General features: G+C 38.3%; 1 protein-coding gene across 4 annotated transcripts in view; it reads left to right on the top strand.

Moving 5' to 3' along the window:
- The window catches only part of TASOR (transcription activation suppressor), a 62,777-nt gene that overhangs the window by 36,670 nt on the left and 4,001 nt on the right, over nucleotides 1–22,106 (top strand). For 2 of the 4 annotated variants that reach the window (XM_059663227.1, XM_059663229.1), the window contains exons 15-22: nucleotides 7,784–8,184; nucleotides 9,414–9,555; nucleotides 10,731–10,790; nucleotides 14,359–15,284; nucleotides 18,601–18,723; nucleotides 19,602–19,761; nucleotides 20,219–20,327; nucleotides 21,813–21,991. In XM_059663227.1, coding sequence (XP_059519210.1) covers nucleotides 7,784–8,184; nucleotides 9,414–9,555; nucleotides 10,731–10,790; nucleotides 14,359–15,284; nucleotides 18,601–18,723; nucleotides 19,602–19,761; nucleotides 20,219–20,327; nucleotides 21,813–21,991 — 2,100 coding nt within the window. The remainder of the gene's footprint in view (nucleotides 1–7,783; nucleotides 8,185–9,413; nucleotides 9,556–10,730; nucleotides 10,791–14,358; nucleotides 15,285–18,600; nucleotides 18,724–19,601; nucleotides 19,762–20,218; nucleotides 20,328–21,812; nucleotides 21,992–22,106) is intronic. The other 2 variants (XM_059663228.1, XM_059663230.1) reach the window with 1 other exon arrangement.

Consider the following 22,106-nt stretch of genomic DNA (forward strand, 5'->3'; position numbering starts at 1 on the left):
GTATTCTCAGCTTTTAGCCTACTAATTGGACCACCTGTCCTTTTATATTTCTTTTTTTTAATTTTTTTTATTTTATTTTTTAATTAAATCTTTATTGTTCAGATTATTACATTTGTTCCTCTTTCCCCCCCCCCCCATAACTCCCCTCCTCCCAGTTCCCGCCCCACCCTCCGCCCTCACTCCCCACCCACTGTCCTCATCCATAGGTGCACGATTTTTGTCCAGTCTCTTCCCACATCTCCCACACCCCTTTCCCCCCCAAGAATAGTCAGTCCATTCCCTTTCTATGTCCCTGATTCTATTATAATCAACAGTTCATTCTGTTCATCAGATTATTTATTCACTTGATTCTTAGATTCACTTGTTGATAGATGCATATTTGTTGTTCATAATTTGTATCTTTACCTTTTTCTTCCTCTTCCTCTTCTTAAAGGATACCTTTCAGCATTTCATATAATCCTGGTTTGGTGGTGATGAACTCCTTTAGCTTTTCCTTATCTGTGAAGCTCTTTATCTGACCTTCAATTCTGAATGATAGCTTTGCTGGATAAAGTAATCTTGGTTGTAGGTTCTTGGTATTCATCACTTTGAATATTTCTTGCCACTCCCTTCTGGCCTGCAAAGTTTCTGTTGAGAAATCAGCTGACAGTCGTATGGGTATTCCCTTGTAGGTAACTGAGTTTCTTTCTCTTGCTGTTTTTAAGATTCTTTCCTTATCTTTTGCTCTTGGCATTTTAATTATGATGTGTCTTGGTGTGGTCCTCTTTGGATTCCTTTTGTTTGGGGTTCTCCGCGCTTCTTGGACCTGTAAGTCCATTTCTTTCACCAGGTGGGGGAAGTTTTCTGTCATTATTTCTTCAAATAGGTTTTCAATATCTTGCTCTCTCTCATCTTCTGGCACCCCTATAATTCTGATGTTGGTACGCTTGAAGCTGTCCCAGAGGCTCCTTACACTATCCTCGCATTTTTGGATTCTTTTTTCATTTTGCTTTTCCGGTTGGATGTTTTTTGCTTCCTCGCATTTCAAATCATTGACTTGATTCTTGTGCTCCTCTGGTCTGCTGTCGGGCGTCTGTATAATATTCGTTATTTCAGTCCGTGTATGCTTAATTTCTAGTTGGTTCCCCAATGTAAGATCGAGGGTCTTATTAGTTTTCGTGTAGATCTCATTAAGTTTATCGGCAGCTTCTAAACAGTTCTTGAGAGACCTTAAAAGTGTGGTTCTGAACTCTATATCTTCCTTTGACAATTTTGTCCTGTTTCTTTGTCTCCGCATTTTGTTATGCTTCCTTGGTGCACCCCCTAGTGGTCTTTGTTCGCAGTCTTATAGTTAAATCTTGATTGTTGTAGCTAATTCCGGGGAGGGTTTGACCTCCAGGCCAAGTGGCTATGAGAATCAGCTGTGTCTGCAGAGAGAGAACTTCTGTCCTCTAGGGAGGTGCTAATCTAGCCTTTGCCTGAGGCTATCCGGCAATTGCCTCTGTGCAGGGCTTGGGTGGGGCGGGTCGCACAGGATCAACAGGGTGGGCCGGAGAGAGCAGTTACGGCGGCTCTCAGTCCTGTCCCCAGGGGCTCTGCCTCTCTGAGTCCCAGCACCCGCTGCAAAGCTGGGAGAGAAAGCTGCACTCGCTCTGACCGAAGCCAGACAGTCCCGCTTCTCCCGTTTGAGTCTGGGTCCCTAAAGACTCGCCTGTATCTGGAGCTCAGAGTCTGCGACTCCCTCCCGATTGAAAACAACAACCGCGCCCTCCGCCGCCAGCCCGCTCCGCGCACTCCGCACCTCAGAATTTGACTTCACCACTGCGCCTCCTCTGAGTGTCCGTGTGCGTTTCTCTTTCCTCCTAGTTGTAGGACTTCCACTCAGCCAGCGTTCCTGTGGTTCTGGGTGATGTCCCTTCCGTTTTTTGGTTTCACTTTTGAAGTAGTTGTTCAAAGCAGCAAACTCCGGCGTTAACCTATGCCGCCATCTTGGTTCTCTTCTCTTTTTTTTTAAAATTAAATCTTTATTGTCCAGATTATTACAATTGTTCCCCTGTTTTCCCCCTATAGCTCCCCTCCACCCGGTTCCCACCCCACCCTCTGCCCTTACCCTCCCCCCCACTGTCCTTACCCTCCCCCCCACTGTCCTCATCCATAGGTGTACGATTTTTGTCCAGTCTCTTCCCGCACCCCCCACACCCCTTTCCCCCCGGGAATAGTCAGTCCACTCCCTTTCTATGCCCCTGATTCTATTATATTCACCAGTTTATTCTGTTCATCAGATTATTTATTCACTTGATTTTTAGATTCACTTGTTGATAGATGTGTATTTGTTGTTCATAATTTGTATCTTTACCTTTTTCTACTTCTTCCTCTTCTTAAAGGATACCTTTCAGCATTTCATATAATACTGGTTTGGTGGTGATGAACTCCTTTAGCTTTTTCTTGTCTGTGAAGCTCTTTATCTGACCTTCAATTCTGAATGACAGCTTTGCTGGGTAAAGTAATCTAGGTTGTAGGTTCTTGCTATTCATCACTTTGAATATTTCTTGCCACTCCCTTCTGACCTGCATGGTTTCTGTTGAGAAATCAGCTGATAGTTGTATGGGTACTCCCTTGTAGGTAACTGACTTTTTTTCTCTTGCTGCTTTTAAGATTCTCTCTTTGTCTTTTGCTCTTGGCATTTTAATTATGATGTGTCTTGCTGTGGTCCTCTTTGGATTCCTTTTGTTTGGGGTTCTCTGTGCTTCCTGGACTTGTAAGTCTATTTCTTTAACCAGGTAGGGGAAGTTTTCTGTCATTATTTCTTCAAATAGATATGCAATATCTTGCTCTCTCTCTTCTTCTGTCATCCCCATAATGCGGATGTTGGTACGCTTGAAGTTGTCCTAGAGGCTTCTTACACTATCTTCATATTTTTGGATTCTTTTTTCTTTTTGTATTTCTGGTTGGGTGATTTTTGCTTCTTTGTATATCAAAACTTTGACTTGATTCTTGGGATCCTCTAGTCTGCTCTTGGGAGTCTGTATAATATTCTTTGTTTCAGTCAGTGTATGCTTAATTTCTAGTTGGTCCTTTTTCATATCCTCGAGGGTTTCACTAGATTTCTTGAGGGTCTCACTACATTTATCGGCGGTTTCCAGAAAATTCTTGAAAAACCTTACAAGTGTGGTTTTGAACTCTATATCCTGTAGTTTGCTTTCCTCCATTTCTGTCATTTGTGACCTGTTTCTTTGTCTCCGCATTTTTTATGCTTCCCTGTGTTGATAGAGTGGCTTTCTGTGCTAGGTGTCCTATAGGACCCAGTGGCTCAGCCTCCCCAATTACCTGAAGTGGACACTCTTGATGCACCCCTTTGTGGGCTTTGTGCACAGTCTTGTTGTTGTTAAGCCTTGATTGTTGTAGGTATCACTGGGAGGAATTGACCTCCAGGCCAATTGGCTGTGAGAATCAGCTGTGTATACAGTGGGAGAACTTCTGTGCTGGAGACACCCTTCTGGGGCAAGACTTGCTTCATTGGGGCTTTGGTGCTCACTGAGTCTGCTCCCTGAGTGTGTCCCTTATGGATCTGAGGAGTTGTAATCTGGATGGTCCCACTCTGACCACTGGCTACACTGGCTCTTGGATCTCTAAGGAGGTACTAATTTAGCCTCTTCCTGAGGCTACCCAACAGGAGCTACGGAGAGATCTGCAGATTCCTCTTCTTTGTTTGGGATTTGGAGGTGCCCAGATGAGGCCCAGTTGTGAAGCAATGCAAGCTGCTGTGGGGCCTTGGGCCTTCTTTTGGAAGTTCTGGGTCTCTCTGACCCAGCTGCAGTTTGTGAGGTAATTTTCAGATTGCAAATGGCCAGGCCTTTCATATTCAAAAGCCTCTGTGCACAGCTTGGGTGGGGCGGGATCTCAGGGAATCAACAGGGCAGAGCAAAGGGCTATGGCAGATCCTCAGTCCTACCCTAAGAAGCCCCATGTCTCAGTGTCCCAGGGTAATCACTGCAAGCACCTCTGAGAGAAAGCCGTCCTTGAGTTCCGACCGATGCCAGACAGTCCAGGTTCTCCCGGTATGAGTCTGGGTCCTCAGAGACTCACCTGGAACTGGAGTTCAGAGCAGTCGGGAGCTTGAGACTCCCTCCCGATTGAAGAAGACAACCATGTCCTCAGTTGCCAGCCCTTTCCACATGCGCCTCCATACCACTGCTCTTCCGCACCTCCTCTGAGTCTCAGTGTGCTTTTCTCTTTCCTTCTAGTTGTAGAATTTCCACTCAGCCAGCCTTCCTGTGGTCCTGGATGATGTCCGTTTTGTCCTTTAGTTGTATTTTTGATTTCGTTGTGTGAGGCAGCAATTTCCGGTGTTTACCTATGCCGCCATCTTGGTTTCTCTCCTTTTATATTTCTTTAATTTTATAATTGGAAAAGTATAGAATATTGGGGGGTTTGAGGGGTGTTACTTAATGAAAGGAATCTTTTTAGCTTTAAAATAAAATTTCTCATGCCCTAACCAGTTTGGCTCAATGGATAGAGCATCGGCCTGTGGACTCAAAGGTCCCAGGTTCGACTCCGGTTAAGGGCATGTACCTTGGTTGCGGGCATATCCCCAGTGGGGAGTATGCAGGAGGCAGCTGATCGATGTTTCTCTCTTATCGATGTTTCTAACTCTCTATCCTTCTCCCTTCCTCTCTGTAAAAAATCAATAAAATACATTTTAAGAAATTAAATTTCTTAGATGCATACACGTTTTTTTCTACCCTGGGAGCCCAGTAATATGTATGCCCCCCCCCCCTCCATTTTTTCCTAGTTTTCTTTGCTTTTTTGTTTGTTTGTTTTTTGTTTTAGTTGACATAAGAAATGGGAGGTCTTTTAGCACATAAGCATGAAATATGTTTCTTTATATTCATGCACCTTTGATGTAACAGTCTACATTTTATGCTGCTGCTACTGGTTTGTTTGTTTGTTTATATTTTATTTTTTACAGAGAGGAAGGGAGAGGGATAGAGTTAGAAACATCAATGAGAGAGAAACATCGATCAGCTGCCTCCTGCACACCCGCCACTGGGGATGTGCCTGCAACCAAGGTACATGCCCTTGACCGGAATCGAACCTTGGACCCTTGAATCCGCAGGCTGACGCTCTATCCACTGAGCCAAACCGGTTAGGGCAGGTACTGTGTTTTTTTAAAAATATATTTTATTGATTTTTTACAGAGAGGAGGAGAGAAGGATAGTTAGAAACATCAATGAGAGAGAAACATCGATCAGCTCCCTCCTGCCCACCCCCTACTGGGGATGTTACCGCAACCAAGGTACATTCCCTTGACAGGAATCGAACCAGGGACCTATCAGTTCGCAGGCCGACGCTCTATCCACTGAGCCAAACCAGTTAGGGCTGCTACTGTTCTTATTAACTAGGCAGATCTTAAATAACATGTGGCTAGTGGCTGCCATATTGGATAGTGCAGAAAGTTTAATGTAACAAAAATCCATTTCCTTTGTTAAACCAGCTGTACTACTGTATTGAACAGCACAGATCAAGAACATTTGCATCCTTGCAGAGAGTTTTATTTGACTGTGTTGTTTTCAATAACTTTTTTTACTTTTTCTTTATAATGTATCATCTTTGTCTATATTCTTATCACCTGGGTGGCCTTCCTGGCTTCTATAACTCACTTCAGTATGATGTTCTTCTCAGTATTGCTTTGCTGATTTGCCACCAATCTCAGCTTCTGTATTCATCTTTCAGGTTTTTTTTGGGCTGGCAACATCTATCCTGAGTAGCCATATTTCCCATTCTTCCTTCACATGCTCCTTGGTTAAAGCTTATCTTTCTCAGAATATGTCTTGATTAGCACTTTATTTCTCTTTCTTTCTTCTTGAAGCATCTTTAATTTCTCTCAAGTGTTCATATCTTTGCAGTTCAGATCCCTCCAGAATAAATTTCTGGGTGTTGTGCTCCTTGATGGTTTTCATCTCCTTTAGCTTATGTTGGATTTCTGCTGTGTGCTGAATCTATTGACTCTGTCTGATCCATACTGTCAACATGTATCATGAGACTTAAGAACTTCCTATGTACTAGGTGCCTTTACATATGTGGACTCATTTAGTTCTTGAATGCTAGACATTACTACCCTTATTTTACAGATGAGAAAGTAATTTCAGAGAAATAAGTATCTAAAGCTATGTAGTTCACTAATCCATGATTGAACTCAGTTCGACTAACTCTAAAGCATTGTTCCTAAACTTGGCTCTATTTCCTAGCACTGAGCACATGAGAGGCAAGATAAATAAAGTTTGGTGCCATTTTTAGCTGATACTAATTTTGTACCTGTGAAAAAGTGTGGGTGAAAATCAGTCTTTATCAATAATTAAAGTGATGGTGAAGCATGCTAATTATAATAGACCAAAGGAGAAATGCAGCAGGGAGAAGGGGTGGATAGGTTAATTAAACTAGAACAGTGATGATCAGACTTGCATTTCTAGGTGTTCCTCACTTGTTTCTTTGTAGTCATTTTGCACACTTTAGTTCTGATTACTAAACTTAGAGATTTAAAGATTGTATTCACTGATCTTTTTTTTAAGTAAATTTTGATTTTTTTTTTTGAGAGAGAGAAAAAACATACATGTGAGAGAAACATTGATTGGTTGCTTCCCGTATGTGCTCCGACCGGACTGGGGATTGTTCCATAACCTGGGTATGTGCTCTGCCCCCTTTTGGTGTACAGGAAAATGCTTCAGTCCACTGAGCCACACCTGCCAGGGCTAAAATAGCCTGATCTTGATTTGGTAGTGAACCCACTCGTTTTATAATCCTATCCTCCCTAACCTCTTTAACATAAACTTTTTAAGATATGATTGATGTACATTGTACCCATTTTAAGTGCAGTTTGATGAATTTTTATAGCTATGTTAATACTACTACAATATATAGAACATTTTTCATGTTACCACCACTCCAGTATATAAAACATTTTTATTACACTGCCTTATACTCCTTTGTAGCTAATCTCACCTCAACACTGATCTATTTTCTGTCTCTGTTGATTAGTTTTGTCTGCTCTATATGTACATGTAATTAGAATCATACAGTATGTACTCTGCTCTTTGATGTTTTGTTTTTCGCTGTGGTACATTATACCCTACCCAGGTTTTTCCTTTCTTTAGCATTAAAAGCACATGACTTTCTGAATGTCTACACCCTTTGAAAGTTTTTACATATATTATTGTGCAGAATTCCCTGATTTGAGCCAGCTCTTACAGTGCTTTCTGTTCTTAGTGCAAAGTTAGTGTAGATTTCTTTAGGTAATATAGTCAGTTGAGATAAGGGTTAGATGATAAGAATGTCAGACAGTATCTTAAGGACAAAACGTAATAGCTATAAAGGAGATAGAACTCAATTAAGTCATGAGTTCTTTTTTTCTTTCAGTATAATCTGCATATCTTCCTAATATTTTGCAAAGTAGCAACAAATATTTTATCTCTTGTCAAGCATCTGGTTGACTTAGGGATTTTGTTAGTAGATTTTAAGGTAGCTATAGTACGGTCATTAATAAATATATTATCCATATTACCAACTTGATGTTTGAGCTCATTTATCCATTAATAGATTTTTCAAATTATGTAAATAAATTTTCATTTAATAGGAATTTTGACTTATGTGCAAAAGTTTAGAAGTAAGGGGTGGATGTACATGTAAAGTCTACTGAATTCCTGCCCATAAATGTGTGATGATTTTTATGTACATTAAATTTTAAAATTATTATGCTAGCCTTCCAAACTCAACTTTAAGAGATGACTTCTTTCTCTTTTCCCTTCAGAGTCTCCACAGCCCATTGGCTCACTTGGGCATGACACTGACTTGCAGCAGGAGGATACCTCTAACTCTGGTGTTGCTGGAATCCATAGGCTGTTTAATTGGCTATCAGAAACACTGGCAAATGCACGCAATTCGGATGCATCCCTGACCGACACGGTCAACAAAGCCTTAGGATTGAGTTCTGATGGTGCCTATGAAGAGCTGAGGCAAAAGCATGAATATGAGTTGAATTCTAAGCCAGATAAGAAAGAATATGAGCAGCTTACTTGTGCAAAAATTGAAAATGCTCATTTTAAGGGCACTCAGATCCCATTGTTAGAAGCTAATACATCATCTGTAAAGTATCCTATTGCTCTTTCTACCAGTGAAGTAGGCACTGACCATAAACTACATTTGAAAGAAGTAAGCTTATATCTTTTGATTATATTGTTTGCTTTTGTGAATGTGTGTGTGAAAGAGAGGATGTGCTTTAATGGGTTTTTTCTCCCTTTTAAAAAGAAATAAAATAAACATTTCAATAAAAGTGTCCAGGATAGTATTTCTAAGTTACTCCTTTTTACAAAGAGTTAACTATAGAAGTAGTTGTTTTCCTTCCTGCTTACAAGTTTATGGATAGTCCAAGATTTACCTATGCTGCTAAAGTTAAGGCTAGACAATCTATTTTTCAGAAATGGCTTACTGGGAGTTAATTCCATATCGTTTCATAATAAAATTGAATTCTTGAAACATTGGCTTTCTGCTGGAAATACCATAACCCATAGGTGAAGCAAATGAGGTGACTAAAGTCAGTGCACTAGTGTTACAAACAAGGTTAGGTACTTTGTCTTTCTCTTACAAATAGGAATGGAAAATGAATTGCTTTTAGGATTACCACTGAAGTGACACTCGGCCTTGCTTGACAGGGCATCCAGTTTATTTATGACTTCTGTTTAGAGTACTGATCTCTAGCTGAGAAGTAGCCTTCTATTCCCCCAAGAAGTGGCTGCATCACTGAGGAACAATACTAGGATGGCGCCATCCTAACAGCTTATTTCTAATTTACTCTTCCTTCATTTTCTCTCCTCTGCCTTTGGCTGAAAGTCATATGTATGTCCCTAGCCTTTGTCCATGTAGTTTTCAGACATTTAATTTAGGGGGAGGATGATTGTAGGAGGCTCACTTGGGGAGAAGTGTAAAGTAGGCACTGAGAAACTAATTTATGTTGTTAGCATTTCCTAACATGTTTTTTCTCTAAATTGGGTTGATATAGGCCAAACTCCGCTCACCGCCTATGTTTGTAACTAAAGTTCTGTTGGAACACAGCCATGCCCATTCGTTTAGGTATTGCCTTGGCTGCTTTTGCACTACAATGACAGTGCTGAGTATCTGAATATATGGCCCGCAAAGCCTCAAATACTTAGTGCTTGACTGAGTAAGTTGAGCAACCTCAGTTCTAAATCAATATTAAATTATGTTTTGAAGGAAAGGTGTTTTAATGTAAGGCTGAAGTATTATTAATTTACCATGTTTGAATGACTAATTTTCAGTGTTCAGAGTGAAGGTTGTGAGTTTGCTGTGAAAAAATGGTTGTTTATTCTTGACATTAAAATGAATTGAAAAGAAAGCTAATGAATATGTCCTCCAATTTTTAGGAACCAAATTTAATTAGCATGAATAGTTTTGAAGATTGCAGTTTGTGTCCCACCATTCCCATTGAACATGGATTCCATAAACAATCTAAGTCTAATAATGTTGAAGAGACTGAAATACATTGGAAACTGATTCCAATTACAGGTAAGAACAAGAGTACTGGGAATTAGGTTCGCTTGGTTTTACTTAGGGACCAGTTTCATGAAAGGTTTCATCTTTTCTAGATTCCACTCTTGACTGCTTTGTCTTACTTGGCTCCGACATCTTCAGTGTCTTATTTTGAGCAATATAATGTTTATTGAATGTTACTGTTCTTGGGCAGCATCAGCAAGTATCTGCAAAAAGCCCTATTAAAAATAGGGATTTAAAACACGCTTATTCTCTCTATGGAGTTTAGCATGTAAACTTCCAAATGAAAATTGTTGGCAGAAATTGAGTTTCTAATAAGGTGAGGTAGATACAGAGATGCAGTGATGGTCTTTGGACAGCCAGTAAATGCTGTCTGCTCAAATTATAAGCTTCATTATAACTAGCTGTCATCAAGGAAGTAGTCATATTGAGGTTCATCTATTTAAAAGAAATTTGATTTCTTAGTATTGGATTATCTAGGCATAATTGGGTCATTGTGGAGAATGTCCTGAAATGCAAATATTCTGGGAAGCTTAATGAACCATGAGGTAAGAATAGTTTAGCAAATGTTGAAAGATCATTTTGCAGTATCCTAATTTCTCTGTGCAAACACATATATGAGCACATATGTACATAATCTTAATATTCTAAGTTCTTATTCATCTTTGTTAGCTAAGCATTTTTTGAAATATTTCAGGGCACATCTTTTCCATTTCTAGACCTTTATTTAACCTTTAAAAGGGAAAAAAGTAGATTGATTTGTAACCTAGAAGCTACTGAGACTTACAAGGATTCTGAGAAGAATTTCTAAAACTTTGATGAGTTTCCTTGGGCTTCAGCACCATTCTCTACTTAGTACCTTACCAGAGAGGGTAAGAGGCCTAGAAGTGATGGTAGAGAAGCAACTGTTTCTCATTTGGGACCTGAAGGTGGCAGTTTCTCCCGCTCAAACTTAACCTTTACAGTTAATTTCAGAACCATTTGAAGGCACAATATCTAGGTGTTGATATTCCATCATCACCTGAATAGAAAGGGAAGCAACCTCCCATTTCTGAATGAGCCTTCAGGATTATTTTAGGCAAAAGAAGGACTATTTGGATTTGTTAGCATTTGGGGTTGTCTCAAAGCTGCTTAATAGGTATCACCATATCTGAAGAGAGTCTACAAATCTAATGGATGCTTTCTGTCAGGAGGGAATGCAAGAAGCCCAGAAGACCAGCTGGGGAAACATGGTGAAAAACAAACGCCAGGTGAGAAGGCTCCCTTTGCTTTTCCTCCCTCCCACTGTGCCCTTTTTCAGAATTGCTACTTGTGTTTCTGGTCTTCTATCAATAGGGCATCAACTTAAGTTATGTTAATTACAGAAAATTTGGATTATATCATATTTATATCATTACTTGATTTCTATCAAATATTCTTATATAAATGTGTTCAAAGAAGTGACTACATATTCATAGAGATTACAGGTGTTTTCTTCACCTACAATCAATTCTATCTGATATGATGATTTGGGAATATTTTTCTTAATCCATTTTGGTAGGATATTTTATGTGAAGCAGTCTTTAAGTTTCTCTTAAATTTATACAAATACATGGAGGTGAAGCCATTTATCTTTTAGGTACATTATTCCTAATCTTGAAATTTTTTTTACCCAATTCTTCTAATTGTAAAGCTAATTTCTGCAGATAATTTAAATCAGAGATTAGGGAACTTTTGGATTCCAGAAACATTTACAAGTAGTAATGATTAGCTAGTTGCAATGGGTGCAACTAAAAGAGTCTTCTGTCTGAGCTCAGTCAGTTCAACATCCCTGCATGGTCATAGGCTTTGTTTTCTTAGAGTTTGGTACTGGGTCTTTTTTACTTGTTTTCATTTTGTTGATCTTACTCTTTTAGAAATCTTAGCACGTTAAGCACCAAGCCTGTTTTGTCTTCCTTTCCGTTTCAATCACCAGTGACTGACATGGTGCTTAACGTGTTAAGTGGTTTTTGCGGGGGGAAGGAAAGCTAAATGATTTTTGATTTTTAGTAGTTCTTTACAGTTATTCCTCTCTTTTGGAAATTAAAAAGACTTTTAGTTCAAGATTCTCTTGAAGAAAGCTGTTATATTTCCTAGAAAAAGATGATCTAAATGTGTACACTTAGGTGATACCATTCAGATCAATGTGTAGAACACTTGTAGCACCTGAGGCTTGCTTTTGCATCTTCCTAGTTAGTGCTCTCCCTGCCCCTAGTAGTAACCACTAAATCTGACTTCTTTCATCATAGGTCAGTTTTACCTGTTCTTGAATTTAAGATATATGGAACCTACCTATCCTCTTGTTTTGGAGTCTTTCACTGAGTATTATGTGTGCGATTCACCCGTGTTTTGTGTCTATCAGTAATTCTTTCTCTTTAGGAGCAGCAGCTATCTTGTTTATGTTTCAAAATGCTTCATCAGCATCAGCAATCCTCTTATTTGGCATGCCATCTTCATATATTGTGATTGAAAGTACAAATATCTGAATACCACTCCCTTTTCACTTAAAAGTCAAAGTACTGCAATGCTTGAATAACAATAGAAAACATGCATTATTATGGATATTGACATGTTTCTTTTAAATAATTGAGGAAGACATTTTAAAAATAATAAAGTCAACCTACCAGTTAAAATCATATAGGGGAAATTTGTGCAAAATAAAATTAGGTAGTGCTCATTTGCATTTTTTAAATGGATTTGGTTTAGAGTTTTTTTAATATGGAGAATTCCCCAGGTAGATTTAAGTTATATTTCACCTTTTAAAAATTCCCTTTATTGATAGCCCTTCAAGAATAAGTTTATAGGTCTGAACTATAGCTATAGATTTTTAGGAGCAACTATTTCATTTAAAATAATAAATGATTCAGAAATTTTTAAATTACAGGTGGTCCTCAACCCATTTGTTTTATGAGGTACAATTAAAAATCTTTTTATTTAACCAAATCAGGTATTTTGACATACATAATTGAAGAAGTACAAAAAATACTTCAAAAAGTATATCTTTCACTCCTAGCACAAACATTTTACATATGCACTAGACCCCATATTGAAACTTAAGAAGAATATTCAGTATTACTGAGTTATTTTCTGGAACTTGAATTTTCTGATTTATCAGTTTATACAGTTTTAATTCATACCATGGTATTGGATATTTTGCTCCCCTTCTCTTCCACCTACAAACCTGCTATGGTCTTCTTACCCTGCAGACTGGTACCTTTATAGCAGTTAATGGTTACAGTGGTTCATGGTAACCACTGGCGTTGATAGAGAAATGTCACAAGCTGACTGCTACTGAGGCTGTTTAAAACCTTTAGATAAGTATGAGTGTGGGAAAATAAAATCTGAATTTTGTGTAAAGAGGGCATGCTGCTACACCTAGGTGAATAGGGAATTCATTGTATCTTTAAAGTACTGTAGTTTTGAAAACTAGTACCTGGACTTTCTGATTTAGAGGCACCATTCCATATACTAGAATAGCAATTTGTTATGGAATGTTGGCTAAGATTTTTTAAAAATTAGTAATTTTTTAAAGGATAAAATTGTGTAGTATTGATCTTAAAGGCAAACATCAGAAATTTTTTATTTTTCTAAAATATAATATTAAATGGTTGTTAAAGATCTTTTCCCCTTGTTTTTAAAAAGGGACTTGGGTACCTGTTTTGAAATGTAATTTCAAAAACATTTTGTTTGAATTTAGGATTTGTGGTCAGGGAGGGAATTTTGATTGTATGGGTTGAACTAGTTGTTAAGAGTCAAAAGTTAAATAATTCTATTAGCATCAACTAGCTGAATGACATCTTTATTTTAAATGGGATATTAGCTATTGTGATTTCTCTAGAAATTATTTTGAAACAAAATAAAAATACTTAAGAAAGCATTATCAAAAATGTTACTCTTTAATGCAGCTTTGAAATATGTTCTCCTCCTGTATTATTGAGCCTTTTCCCCCCCTGATAAATTGAAGTTCCTAACATTGTAGGAAATCCATTAAGCAACTTCATAGGAGAGAATAATCTGGAAGCATAAAATTAATTATCCTACATCTTGAATGCATCTCTTAAGTTGGACGTTATTCCCCCATCATTTTAGTTTGGCATTCTTTCAATTGTCTTACTCTCAAATTTTCATATCAAGACTATCCTAATATATAAAAAGCCAGGGGTCGTCACGACCGAAACAACCAGATGGATGACCAAACAGTAGTCTGTATGGGGCGACCAGGCTGGAAGGGGGGGCAGTGAGGGACGACCAAACGACCGAACAGCAGGCTGCATGGGGCAACCAGGCCCGCAGGGGGGGCAGTGAGGGGTGACCAGGCGGGCAGGGGCAGACAGGGGCGATCAGGCAGGCAGGCAGGCAGGTGAGCAGTTAGGAGCCAGTGGTCCAGGATTGTGAGAGGGATGTCCAAGGGGGTCCCAGATTGGAGAGGGTGCAGGCTGGGCTGAGGGGACCGCCTCTCCTCCCCCCCCCCCCCCCCGCACAAATTTTGTGCACCAGGCCTCTAGTATTACAATAGTAGACATTACTTGGCAAAGAATATAGGGGTGGAGCAATCTATTGCAGCTGACTATCCTGATTAAAACATGTCTATTAAATTCAGACAGAAGGTAGGGAAGCAGAAATAACTTAACTTGTATTAATGCCAAATTTGCCCATTTCACACCATTATTTGTGATTTTTATTCTATCTTCCAATGTGTAATTAGTTCTAATGACCTTTTTTTCCCCCTCAAAAAATGTTTGTTTTTTCAAATGTTATTTTTTTCAATTACTCTTATAATAAAAAACTCTTCCTGTATAGGTATGAAATCACCAGAAGAACCACTGGTGTATCTGCCACCACAGGAGACCTTTCCTAACGACCCCCGGGTAGTAAGTAGACAGAGAAGTTCTGATTACCAGTTTCCATCCTCTCCATTTACAGACACACTAAAGGGCACCACTGAGGAGGACGTGTTAACAGGTCAGGTGATGACAGTGGAGGAGCAGTGTGTGCCAGCAGCAGAGCCGCCTGCAGTGAACGAAACCACAGAGAGGACAGTGTTAGGAGAATACAGTCTCTTTTCTAGGAAGATAGAAGAGATTTTGAAGCAAAAGAATGTTTCATATGTCAGTAGAATTCCCACACCTATCTTTTCAACACAAGAGAAGATGAAACGACTTTCTCAGTTCATGTATTCTAAGACTTCCAAAGCTGGTGTACAGGAGTTTGTAGATGGCTTGCATGAGAAACTAAATTCTATTATTATCAAAGCATCAGCCAAGGGTGGGAATTTGCCACCAGTCAGTCATAATGGTTCTGGTACTAAGATAGCATTGAATCCTCTAGGAAGAAATGTCATACCAGTTTCCTCAAGTGACTTCAGTAAACACCTTGAACCACTTTGTAGTGATACTTTGAAAGACACCAACTCTAATGAGCAGCATTCTTCTTCAACTTTGGGTTTAACTGAAGTAGAAGTGAACCAGCCACACCATGCCACGGAGCTAATGGTGACTTCTGATCATACTGTACCTGATGATACTGCTCAGGAACCAGAAGAAAAAGAAAGAAAATCACCCAGTGATGTAGACATTTCTGCCCAGCCAGCTCTTTCAAATTTTATAAGCAAGTTAGAACCTGAAGTATTTAACAGTTTGGTTAAAATCATGAAAGATGTCCAGAGAAATACTGTGAAATTTTACATTCATGAAGAAGAAGAGAGCTTGCTCTGTAAAGAAATAAAGGTAACTAAAAGAGAAGTTTATAGTCATGTTGTATGAACTTGTCATGTTGGGTTTGACCTCTATAAAGAATTATTTTGTTTTTTTAAATATATTTTCATAATTTAATGCAGAATGGAATGAAAGACTAAGTTCAACTAAACTGAAACCCTGTGATGTAAATATCTTAGAATTTAGATTATTGTTTAAAGACTCCTGTTACATACTGCAAATACCTTTAAATTGTTCAAAGATTTTAAATATTTCATACTTGGGTTTTTAATGACAGGGAAGGAAAGATACAGAGGGGAAAAGGAAATTGTCATTATACACCCCATGGGTTTTATCAATCAAATAAAAAAATAAAACTGTCTAGGAATAACCTAATGATAATATATTTTGGTGTTTCTTGATACCTGATTATGTCAGGTTCCCTATAGCCTTTATTGATAAAAAAAAATACTATGATCCTGAAAGACTCCCCAGTCATGAAAGATTCTTCACTGCAAGATATGTTTTTTTTCTACTGAAGCTACAGAGTAGATGGGATTTTTGGTTTTAAAAAAACAACAACACGTATTTGTGTGTGTATAGGGTTAGACATAGGTCTATAAAATTTGTAATGGTGTGTAAATTATATATCCAAACAGTTCTATGGGTTTAATATTAAGCAATTAGAATTCACTAAACTGTAGGATTTTAATTTCTTAAGGGAATGCCTTAGGTTTTAAATATGTGCTCCCAATTATGGAATTTACTTGCCATGATGAATTTCTGATTGTTTTGTAAGAGGAAGCAGAAGAAACTATAAATCAGTGGCTTATAAACCTAGAGTGGCCCAGAAACTCCATGCTGCTGCTATGTCCTGAGCCTTTGTCAATTTGGGGATCTCCTATTGATGTCAGCATGCTTCATGTGGTGTTCCCAGGAGAACAGAGCATGGAAATGAAAGAGAGTGCTCGGTGTGTCTTTAATTCCCGGTGGTTTCTTGGGAGGATGCAACCAGACTTATTAGGAATTCAATTCCTTGGTTGCATTTTGCCTTGTATGATTGAACATAGAGCTTCTCGATTTTTTCCCACTGCCAGCAACATGTGCCCAAGCACGGTATACTCTTTGGGCCATAACTGTGTGTTGGTGTGGGGCTAGATGGGAACCCTGGGCCTAGTGTACTCAGCATTACTCCACCTCCCCCCACCACAAGTGAAACTGATTATAACACATAGGAAATGCTTTTAATTCATTCTGGCATGGATTAAGTCATATTTCTGTTGTTTAGGGGAGGAAAAGCTCTGATTTACAAATCTGATAGGAAATCAGATTGGAACTTTAATTCTTTTAATCAATATCCATTGGAATATTTCTGGGAAAAATGTTAACAAGGAATGAAAACTGTGAATAAAAGGTTAAGTTTCCTAAAGATTTCTGGAGTCAACCTGATTTGTTATTGTACAGTAAAACCTCGATATAAAGGACTAATTAGGGTGAGGGGGTGTCTGTTAAAGCCAAAAGTCCGTTATATAATAAAGTAGGTTTTCCGAATGCGTATGTTAAGAAATTGATAAATTAGTTTACCTGTTTTTTTAAATATTTTATTTATTTTTTACAGAGAGGAAGGGAAGAGGGATAGAGAGTTAGAAACATTGTTGAGAGAGAAACATTGATCAGCTGCCCTCCTGCACACTCCCTACTGGGGATGTGCCCGCAACCAAGGTACATGCCCTTGACCGGAATCGAACCTGGGACCTTTCAGTCCGCAGGCCGACGCTCTATCCACTGAGCCAAACTGGTTACGGCAAGTTTACCTGTTTTTACTTAGACACATTTGTGTAATTAAAATTAACTATATGTGAAACGTTTAATTTCACAGAAATGTTTTCTATTACAGCAATTTAAAATTTATACTGAATAGGTCTAGTAAATGCTTGCATTCACTAGTTACCGAGAATAAACAAATGCACATTACTGGGGCATGGCGTAGCGCACGTCAGAACATCGACTGGCATGTGTTGAAACTGCTGCAGAAAGTCACGCTACGTGACAACAGATCATTTGCTGAACACTGTTTATGAGCAGTGACTTGGATTTAAATATGTATACTGTAGTTGTAGATACGTAATATCTATGTTGGCGAAATTACCAGTGTTTTTTTTCCAACATAGGCCTATTCGCTAAGTTTGTTTAAAATAACAGTGAATTAATAACAAAAAAATAACCTGTTAATTTAATTATAGGCAAATCTTGGTTAAAAGCATTTTAAAATTAACAGGGTGTTAATTTTCACATGACAATACAGACTGAAAAATTTGTCCGTTAAATCCAAAGTCCATTAAATCGAGGGTTTACTGTATGCATTAAAATGAACTGTCATTTAAAGTTCTTAATGTTAAAAGACCAAAAATTATAAGCAGGCCTGATAGTAATTTATCTTTTTATTACCTGACCGTAAGCTGCTCTCAGATCTGCCCAGAAGCTTTACAGGTTAAATCAAAACCAAAAGTTTTGATCTACTTTAGTTTGGGGCTCCATAGAAACAGCCCCTTTGGGTGTGATACAAAGAGCAGTAGACTGGTTGTGAGGTAAGCTGGGTTTAGATTTATGCTAACTAGCCTGCCAACCTTGAGAATATGAATTTGCTCCTCTGTCTGTGAAATGAGGAATGTGACTTCCAGGATCCTGCAGTTTGCTTCCGAGTTCTGGATTCCTCCAGCAAGCAAAGGGAGCTCTGCCTGAACCTACTACCTGTGTCCTTTGGAAGGTAGTAGTACCATGTCATCGGCATGGAGGGAGGTATTAGATGGGAGTCTATTTTGCTCGAAGGTGTAAACTGGACAGGCATGACTAATTATAGTATGAATACCATTGTACGTCCTGAAGCTCCTTATGAAAGATTTTGGGAATGTTGTGAATTAAATGAGCTACAGTGGTCAGAAAAGGGGTTTGTAACTCTGAAGGAGGGAGTATACCAATAACATGGCTGCAGATAACCAAGGGCCTGCTTTGAAAGAAAAGGAAAATGGGAGTGAGGAAATGGTTAATGATTGGACTCTGGGTTGCCCAGAATAAGTAGTGGAGCTGGGTTAAGAACCTGGGCTAATCCCTTGTTTGTACTGTGTTTATTTTTATACCCCACACTGGCATTTACTTAGCTTTGATTGCATAGCATTGTAACATGTGACTGACCATTCAAGCTCTGAGCTTTAGATTCAGTAAGAGCAGACTTGATGATCCCTGAGGCCCTTGGATCTAGCTTAAGTTTATCAGTTTATTTTGCAGTTCTGTTAAGTGGATGCTTGCAAAAGAGCTTTGTAATGTTGATTTAGTTTTCTTTTCTTAACAGGAATATCTTATCAAGTTAGGCAATACAGAATGTCATCCAGAACAGTTTTTGGAAAGAAGATCAAAATTAGATAAACTATTAATTATTATTCAAAATGAAGACATTGCAGGCTTCATCCACAAGGTACATTAAGTCAGATTTATCACTTATTTTTTTGGTTACAAAAACATCCTTATTATAGAATCTTACTGCCTTTGAAACTAAAACTGTTTATTTTAAAAATATCCTCGTAAGCTTTAGAGGAGATAAAACTTGAGGTTTGGATATTTAGGGCTTGAGACCTAAACAACCCTTCTGTGAATCAGCTTGTGAGATTCAAGTCTGTACCCCTGCAAAATTTTAAATGGCAGCACATCACAGACCTATGTCACTCAAGTCTGCTGACTCTCTTTATATTGTTGTCATCTCTTCATTTGTATGTCCCAGGTAAAACCCAATTTTACCCCCTTTGCCAAACTGGCCGTTATCCCTTGGATTTGGAGGTATCCCATTTAGCCCTTTTTTTTAATTCTTTATTGATTAAGGTATTACATATATGTCCTTATGCCCTCATTGCTCCCCCACCCCCCACTGGTGCCCTCACCCCCCTAGTGTCTGTATCCATTAGTTATGCTTATATGCATGCATACCCATTTAGTCTTTTGAGCCCCTCTCAAGTCCTGCTGCCCTTTGAAGCCTTTCCTAACTGTTCAGTATGTAGGTTCTTGCTGTCATTTGAATTCTGATTGTACTCACAGGGCCAGACAAGTTAGCATTTTTAATTGTGTTTCAGATCTATTGTGCCTTTTCCTTAGAGTGTTCTCTAGTCATGGTAGGTACCCATTACATAAATCTTGGTTTGTATATTTGGAAATAATGTTGGGAATATTATTTTGTGCTTGGCTTAGGTTAGTCATGGTGCATTTTGTTAAGGCTTCTCTTGTAGGTTAGTTACTTCACACTAGGGTCAGTTCATTCCCTTATCTGTCCTTATTTCTGTTTTTATTTTTGCACTTAAATAGGTACCTGGCCTGGTGACTTTAAAGAAGCTCCCTTGTGTTAGTTTTGCTGGTGTTGATAGTCTGGATGATGTTAAAAATCATACATACAATGAATTATTTATATCTGGAGGTTTTATTGTGTCCGATGAATCCATTCTAAATCCAGAAGTTATCACAATTGGTAAGATTTATGCATTCTTTTGAGCATGTAACTTCTGTCTTGCATAAGTTTTTCTCAATAATGACTCATATTTGTTTATGTATTATCCATTCAGCCAATCACAGATAACTAGTACATTTCCATTCATTTTCTTGAGCTTTTTACCTCAAATTCCCCATTCTTAGTCTTTACAAATAATTTCCTCTAAATTTGATCTAAAGCAAGCAAGGCTCTCTACTGCACTTGGATTACTTCTGGTTTATTGTTATCAACATGTTCTTTTTTATAATGTGTAGATGTGATGTTCTTAGATCTAAAAGAGAATATAAAAATGTGTCTTTAGAGGTGAGGGAGGGAAAGAAAATACTACTTAGGAATATAGGTGTTTCTAAACAATATCACCAGACACTTCTTTTGTAATTAAGTTTGGGTGATTGTAATTTATTGAATTTAAAATCAACTTCATTATCTCTAACAGAGAACCTTAAAAATTTTTTGACATTCCTCGAAGAACTTAGTACTCCAGAAGGAAAATGGCAATGGAAAGTCCACTGTAAATTTCAGAAAAAACTTAAGGAACTGGGAAGGTAAGATTTCAAAAAAACTATATGATGGTTGTTGACTTAACATTTTGTGCATGTGGATGTTGACAAAATTTCTTTCTGAATTTCTCTGTGTTTATAGATTATGGATGCTGTTCAGTTTTTCCTTAACCAGCCATAAGGGAATGTGATACTAAATTATTCTAGCCTATTTGCAAGTGATATTGTTTAGGTAGAAGTTTGCTGATAGTTCTCGTTATGTATATAGGTAAAATTGGTTTAATCTTTGCTACTTGGGGGTTTTGAATAATAATCAAAATGGAATAATCAGTAGTCTTTATTGTTTTTACTGAAGTGTGTATGCTAACTAAATCAGGCTTTCTCCCATTTGAGGGTTACCTTAGGCTGCTAATTTAATAACAGCTCAGTTAACTGAGACAAGGATTGGTCTCAACATGATATGGGGATTTGTGATCAGGACATTCACTTATGTCCTAATCACCTACATGGCCAGAAGTCACTTTTCAAAGTGTGAACCTTGGAGCAACAATCACTTTGGGAGGCTCCACAAACAATTCTGTAAGCAGATGAGTTTGGGATCCTGTATCTTACTACTAGAGAGTCCATATAATGTATTCACATATGTAAGGATCCGACCAACTCTGTAGTTAAGAATTCTGTTTTACATTTTGTCAACCAGCATTTCTTAAACTTAGACCACAAAGTATTTCTAATATTTATTGATATTCCATGGTACACACTTAGGGAAATTTATGCTTAAATAATTTTAAAGTATTTAACTTTTGATAGTAATTCCTTTTTTTTCTTTTAATCCTCACCTGAGAATACTTAATTTCACAGATTTTAGAGGGAGAGAAACGGGGAGGGCGGGGACGGGGGGAGAGAAACATGGATTGGTTGGCTGCCATATGTGGTCCAACCAGAGATCAAACCCACAGCCTAGGCATGTGACCTGACCAATTGAACCTGCAACCTTTTTGGTGTAGGAGACAACATGCCAACTAACTGAAGCCACCCAGCCTGGCGGTAGTAATTCACGTTTTAAAAGCTTGTTTTACCTTCAAATCTTATCTTTACATAACAGGTAGCAGTACTGAGGCCCAAAGTTCTAACTTGTACAAAGTTAATACCATCCTGTTCCTGACAGTAGTCAGTTGTTTGTACTATTTATTGTTCATTTATTTTTTTTGTTACCCATTTATGCCTTCACTAAAGTTCTAAATTGGGGAAAATAAAAACTGTAAATTCGTTACTTAATAAGTGACTGGTTGAGATTTTAGTCTACACTGAATAGCTGGCCGTCAAGCTTTGCCTGCAGAGAAAGCCCCTGAACTTTACATGTGGTTTGCACAATTGCTGCTCTCTCCCCTAAGAAGCACCCCTGTATCAGGCAGTGGGCTAAGCAATGCAGTTGTCATTAGTTGCCTCAAGTTAGAGATTACAGTTTTAATTTGAAGCAGAAACTTCCACAGTAACTTTTAGGAGATACTGAACTACTTAATTTCACAGGTTGAATGCTAAAGCTCTAAGTCTGTTGACGCTTCTGAATGTCTATCAGAAGAAACATCTGGTTGAAATTTTGTCTTACCACAATTGTGATTCACAAACACGAAATGCTCCAGAATTGGACTGCCTTATCAGACTTCAGGCGCAGAATATACAGCAACGACACATAGTCTTTTTAACGGGTAAGCAGTGGTCTTCAGCTTTCTACTAGTAATATAAGAATGTAGATGAAAGGATTTTGTGGGGCCATAGTGGGTATTGATAGCTAAGCTATGATTCTGATAAGGGTGGTGGAAA

The sequence above is a fragment of the Myotis daubentonii genome, chromosome 14, assembly GCF_963259705.1.
Source record: "Myotis daubentonii chromosome 14, mMyoDau2.1, whole genome shotgun sequence".
NCBI lineage: Eukaryota > Metazoa > Chordata > Mammalia > Chiroptera > Vespertilionidae > Myotis > Myotis daubentonii.